At 33.9% G+C, this 7,083-nt stretch overlaps 1 protein-coding gene across 1 annotated transcript; it reads left to right on the forward strand.

Annotated features, from left to right (window-relative positions):
• The first annotated feature begins 3,190 nt into the window (after positions 1-3,190).
• Positions 3,191-6,878, forward strand: LOC115713891 (probable flavin-containing monooxygenase 1). The gene is made up of 5 exons (XM_030642374.2): positions 3,191-3,807; positions 3,882-4,119; positions 4,204-4,370; positions 5,054-5,409; positions 6,245-6,878. Exons 1-5 carry the CDS (start codon positions 3,238-3,240, stop codon positions 6,594-6,596), a joined length of 1,683 nt encoding a protein of 560 aa, XP_030498234.2. The 5' UTR covers positions 3,191-3,237; the 3' UTR covers positions 6,597-6,878.
• Positions 6,879-7,083: the final 205 nt, after the last annotated feature.

Genomic DNA, 7,083 nt, shown 5'->3' on the forward strand with positions numbered 1-7,083 from the left:
CTACAACATAGTTTACTTGCACCTTGGATAAGTGTTATGTCCTTTTCAAGGCATTGGTTAAAGTAAAGCTTGGGTTGGATGCATGGAGTATGCATTGGAAGAGACCGATATTGAACTTGGATTAGATATGATAAATTTACCATAATATCTATTCAATTCAATATCACCTAGTTGATCCTAGATCAAATGATCTTAATACTGACATGGTTAGGTTCGATCTCAAGGGTATTATTCATGTTCTTTGATTTGTTAGCTAAGCCTACTTTTTGGCCAGGGTGATACGTACATTTTGGGAACATGGTAGTGCAATTGAGTGGGAGCGCTGATCATAGATATGGAATCTATAGCTTTTATTTGGACATAGAAGTGAAATGATGATTTCTTTCGAGCTTGGCTAAACAGAGATAAATGGTTGAGTACTCATTTCAGTGATTATGTTAGTTCACTGAAATATCATTTATAGGTGGCTAAGTGTTTTAAGGATACATTGAAGGGTGTAACGGTAAATTAATCCCTATACAATGTAGATCATCTATAGAGGATCATTGATTATTGAGATTATAACAATAGATAACTAATAGCGTATCTATATCGTGGAACATATAGAGCGTTCTATATAACTGAGAGTGCAATTCCAAGTTCTATGGTGGATGCAATGAGGAATTAATAAGTTAGTGAATTTACTTGGTGAATTCTAGATCTGCTTATTGGAAGCTCAGATATATAGGCCTATGGTCCCCATACTAGTTGAGACAATACTACTTGTAAGACTCAGTTAATTGATTTTAATTAATCAATTATAATTCTAAAACTAGACTATGTCTAGTTTATGGATTTTCACTATAAGCTAGGGCTTAATTGTGAAGAAAAGAAATTCTAGAGTTTATTTGTTAATTAAGAGACTTTGTTAAGTCTAATTAATAAATATATTAAATGGCAATATTATTTAATAATTAATTTTAGTTATTAAATAATTAGATTTAGCATTTAAGTAGCTAAATTGGAAAAATGGCATTTTTGAGAAAATAAGATGAAAAATTAGAAAAATGGAAATATTGCAAAGTGGGGCCCACAATCCATGGCCGACCACTTGGAAAGGGTTTTGTCACTTTATTTTTTCATTATTTTAATGCTAATTAAATCTAACCTAACCCTAAGTGGTTTTCTATAAATAGGTAGTGATGGCTAAAGGGAAAAGATGATGCATCTCGTTCCTTCAGTGAAAATTTGAGCCTCCTTCACCTACCATATTCGAAACTCTCTCTCTCTCTTCCTCTTTTCAAAACCGAAGCCTATAGTGAAAAGAGTGAGTGCCCACACACATCAAGTGGCACTCAATCATAGTGTGTAAGGCTGTGAAGAATCCAGTTTTAAGAGAAGGAGATTCGGACTCAGATCTTGGTGATACTCTGCTACAGAAAAGATACAAGGGTTAGAGATCTGAGTGGAAGGAGATATTATATTCCGCTGCAACCACTGTAAGGTTCCTGAAACTTTATATGTGTTTATTTCATATCGTTTTAGATGTTCATGTTTAGGATGTTAATAACATATTATTAGTAAATCTAGATCCTGGTAAAATAATTCCAACAGATACAACATCCACCTCCACAATTTCGAAACATCTCCCTGTCAACCCACTCGAAAAAATCGCACCCACCATTCCTCTGAAAAACCAAACAATCAAGACCAAAAATAAGAGGGGGAAAGTTTCAGAAAATTGAAAAAAGACCAGCTTTACACACAAAACAAAAAAAAAACCACAGATTTCAACCTTAAGGAAAAACCCCTCAGCCTGCCAGAATTTTTAGGAAAAGAGAACATACCTTATGGATTGGGCAGCACTTGAACATTCTACCAGGATTCTTTATTGTCCTAGAGGTGCGAATCGCAACTTCCAATGGTGGTTTACAATCGCAAAACCACCGTCCCATTGTGTCACTGTCACCTTCGAGCTTTCAACAATGGTGGAAAAGTTTTGCCTCAGACTATTTAGGTTTGAGTTATATAACATATTTATTTATTTATTATTTTTTTTCCAAGTATTTTTATTTTTATTTTAAGAGGGTTTAATTATTTTTAGGGTATTATTATAAGTTTTAGGATGTATGTTGTGGCATGGGTTAGTTTTAAGTGGTGTGAGTGATGTGGCATATATATTAATGACATGGTACGACACCTGGCACATTACAATGCAAAAAACGGAGAGGTACCTACGGAAGTTCCAGAGTAGTGACGGAAGGTATTTTTACCGCCAAAAAAAGGACTTAGGTATTTATCTGCTACTCAGCATAAAACTTAGGTATTTATGCTGCAAATTACTCATTAAAATAAAACAACTAATTAATTTTATTACAATAACAACTAACTTTAAAACACATTAAATTTATACAATAACAAAATAAATATATATAATAAATAAAAAAGTATATAAATAAATAAATGTATTTATACCGAGCTCGGAGAGAGAGAAAGAGAGAGAGGGAGACGGATGGGAGGCGGTGGCGGTCTGACATATGAGACGGAGATGAGAGGGACATCGACGGGAGGTTGTGGTGGTCTGACGTATGCGACGGAGAGGAGATGGAGACCGACGGGAGGAGGGGTGGGTGGAGATCGATGGACGAGAGAGACGAGAAGAAAGGAAGATCGAGAGAGGGAGGAAGATGGCGAGAGAGGAGGGCGATGGTGCGGAGGCGTGGGTGGGGTTTCGGAGAGTTAAGATTTTTATTTTAGGGTGTGGGAAATGGAGAAGAAATAGGCGAGAAAAAATAGGTGGCCATGTGGGAAATAGAAAAAATGTAGGTGGACACGTGGGAAATGTGGCGAGAAGTAGGTGACGATTTTTTAATGGGCCGGTTTTAAACCGTCGGGTATAGGGCTCTCTTAAAAAATCGCATTTTATTAAAAGACGTCGCCTATTTTGTTTACTATAATTTTAAACCAACGGGAGTACTAAATTTTTCCCGACGATTTTAAATAGTTACTAAATTTTTTTAGCGACGGTCATCGGAAAAAATCGTTTTTAGGACTGTCGCGAATTCTGATATTTGTAGTAGTGAATTTTAAGATGAAAGAGTTTAGAGCACCTAATGTGAGTGTTCTAAGAGCTCAACCGTAAAAGAAAATGCTAAGAAGGTACTAAGTACTACAAAAAAAAATGACATATCACTATTATGCAAATAATAAATCTCACACGATTTAATAAATAATATAAAAAACCCCTAATTACTTAGAATGTGTCACATTGTGTGTGATATTAGACACGTTAAACTGCCCAATAACCATGCTTGCCAGGAAACACACTGTAAGTTTGCCACACTATCACAAATAAAAATACAATTAAATAAAAAAGAAACCAAAGAAGAAGAAATGGCTGAAAGGAAAATAGCGATTATAGGCGCCGGAATCAGTGGACTATTGGCCTGCAAACACTGTCTGGAGAAAAAAGATTTAGACCCAGTTGTGTTCGAAGCCCAGAGCTGCATCGGTGGAGTTTGGTCTAAAACCATTGAGTCCACCAGGCTCCAGACTCCAAGACCCTTTTACCAGTTTTCCGACTTTGCATGGCCGCCTTCTGTGACAGCCACTTTCCCAGATCACAACCAAGTCCTGGACTACCTTCATTCCTACGTTTCTCACTTCAAAATCCTCAACAAGATCAACTTCAACACCAAGGTTATCGATATCTCCTATTCTTGTTCAGAGTCCATCTGTGATTTTTGGGGTGGCTCCGGAGAACCATTTTCATCTGGGAAATGGAATGTTACAGTTCAGGATTCTCGTAACCCATCTGCTCCCATTGAGGTATCTATCTAGTACTTCATTTTTAAGCCAAATTAATAATTATTGCGATTTCCTAAATATATATGTAATTTAAGGTATACCAAGTGGATTTTGTGATCGTATGCATTGGAAGCTTTAGTGGGTTGCCCAACATTCCTGATTTTGGAATAGACAGAGGGCCTGAGGTGTTTGGTGGTGTGGTTATGCATTCAATGGATTATGCTGCCATGGACTATGAAGCTGCTGCTGAGTTCATCAAAGGAAAGCTGGTTACTGTGGTTGGATTTCAAAAATCAGCACTAGATTTGGCTGCACAAGTTGCTAAATCCAATGGTATATGTATATATACTTTGGTTCAAAACAGAGAAAATTTGATTTGGTAATTATGATCATATTATAATAATGTTTTGATTTTAGGAGGCGAGTACCCTTGTACACTTCTGTTCAGGACAGTTCACTGGACTGTTCCTGATTACTTTACGGCATACACATTCAAATGCTTGAATCGCTTTGTAGAATTGATGATCCACAAACCCATTGAAGGATTCTTCCAATGGTTCTTCGCTTTGCTGCTTTCACCTTTGGTAAGCTCATACCATCTAAGGATTTATAACCATTTTGGCCCTTCTCTTTTAATTTTGGCCAAAGTTTCAATATAATATATGACATGCCAACTTAATTGTACTAAATATGATATCTTAAAAAAATTAAAAATATAGAATGAATCATAAGAATGAAAACCATAAAAAACTTAAAAACTAATATATAAATTTTATTTTTATATAATCAAAGCTAGTTTTTTTTTAAAAAATCCAATTTCTTGATGAAAAAATTAATTTCCATACATTTGACTAATTTAAAGAAATTTTAAAACATTAACTATAGATTTAGAAAGACATTTACAACCTAAGCCCATAAAACATGCCATAAAAAATGAATAAAATTAAATCTGTCATATTTTAATAAAAAACTTTTAAAATCTAATTTTAAGTGTAATTTCCTAAAATGTCAATTTAACACTACTTTTTTTATTTAACTCAAATTTAGTAAACAACAAATCCAAATTTGTTGCTTTCAGTTTATACATGAGATAAATTCACACATAATATAAAGGTAATTTGCTACACTAAAAAAGTTTGAAATCAGCAAAATAATTTTGTTGAATTCACACTAATTAAGTGACCTCAGAATCACTCAATGTAAATTATGTTAAGGTTACATACAGTAGTGTTGACCAATATATATATTATATAATTTCTTATTTCAGCTGTGGTTATATTCAAAAATAGTGGAGCACTTTCTGAGATTCTTGTACCCTTTGAAGAAATACAATATGGTGCCAAATCATGGCTTCATTCAACAGATATTTTCATGTATGAGTGCTATTACACCTCCTAATTTCTATGACAGAGTAAGAGAAGGAAGTCTCATACTCAAGAAGTTCAATATTAGTTTCAGCTTTTGCAAAGTTGGTTTGATTATAGACAAGGAGGAATCTACACCTCTTGTCTCTGACATTGTTATCTTTGCTACTGGTTACAAACCTGATCAGAAACTCAAAAACATCTTTGCATCATTGCATTTCCAGAAATGCATAATTGGCTCCTCAGCTCCCTTATACAGGTATAAATATAATAATCAAGCTTAGAAGTCTTTAATTATAAGATAAATGATAATTATCTGTCTAGTTTTGTCTACTATAGTTTTTGGCATTACATAAATTCTTCTTTACTCATTCAGGGCAGGCCTAAGTATAGACAGACTAGGCCCTTTTCGGGTCCTAAAATAAACAATGAAAGCCCTTATTATATTCACAGTTTGGTTAGTTGGAGTGTATAACACATTACTCAATAGTGTGGGTTTGAGTCCCATAACACTCTTTTTTTAATATTTTTTTTATATAGCCCTGATGTCATTGTCAGGGCCAGCCCTGAGAGTAGGCGAGCCAGGCGTAACTCTCAGGCCCTTGAAAGCTCAGGGTTCGAAATTATGAAAAAAAAAAATTAGTATATAGATAAAATATTAAATATTAAGAAAATATAACAAGTATTGTTTGGTATAGTGGTAAAGAATATTACTTAAATCTAAGAGGTGATCAATTCCCAACTTCTACCTTGGAGCTCTTAAGAATTTTTAAAAGCTTTACCATTACATCAAAGTATAAGAACTATTATTTTCATAATAATTAGACTATATATAGCGCTTCAAAATTTTATTTTGCTTTAGACCCCATATACCTTAGAACCGGTCCTGACTCATTATTGTGAGTATGGTATGTTATACTTATGTGGCTCATATACTTTTGAATCACTCGCATTCTCGGATTGAGAGACTCAGAAAATAAGGGAACAACAAAAGATAAATGAAACCGTGATAATTTAAAAGGTATTTTACAATGTCTGTAAGTGCTTAAAACAAAGGTTGGTTTTTTTTTTTTTTCTTTTCTTTCATTTAACAGGGAATGCATTCATCCAAGTATTCCAAATCTGGCAATACTTGGATATAGTGATAGTCCAGCAAGCTTGTATAGCACAGAGATAAAGAGCAAATGGGTAGCTGAGTTTTTGGGAGGAAAATTCAAATTGCCAAGTGTAAAGGATATGGAAGAAGATGTTATTAGGTGGGAAAAGTGCATGAAAAGATATTCTGGTTGTAGCTACAAGAGGTATTGTTCAATTGCTTTGCTTCAAATATACATCAATGATCAATTATGTAAGGACATTGGTTGTAACCCCAGAAGGAAAAACTGGTTCTTGGCTGATCTTTTCTCCACCTATGGCCCTACAGATTACAAAAACCTAACCCACTGACCACTCTCTAGTCCTGAAATCACTTTTTGATTGTTTCTAGCTGAGATGAGAGTTGTATTTTCAAACTAGAGTGAAAGCTCTTAAGTTAAACTCCTTAGAACAGAGAGTAACATTTACACAACTCCAACTCTAGATGGTATTATATTAGTACCACACCCCTCTGTGGTTAGTTATTCCATCTTTGGTTAGTTTCATTAATTTATTAGCCATTTTTTAAATGTACACTAGCAAAACTTATTGTTATGTCGTTTGCTAAATTCAATTTTTTTTTCAGTACTTATATATCTAATGTGTTAATGCTCTTTTTTTTTTTTTTCGTTCAAGTACTTATAGGACTTAGCAAAAGTTCCTTACTGGTAGGGAATTTTTTTGACCATTGATTTTAGATATTATAGTTATTATGATGTAAGGTGTATACTTTTACTATAAGTCTGTTTGTATACAACTAAAATTTTATACATATTATAATAATATTTAATAATATTAT

This window comes from Cannabis sativa, chromosome X, assembly GCF_029168945.1.
Source record: "Cannabis sativa cultivar Pink pepper isolate KNU-18-1 chromosome X, ASM2916894v1, whole genome shotgun sequence".
Lineage (NCBI taxonomy): Eukaryota > Viridiplantae > Streptophyta > Magnoliopsida > Rosales > Cannabaceae > Cannabis > Cannabis sativa.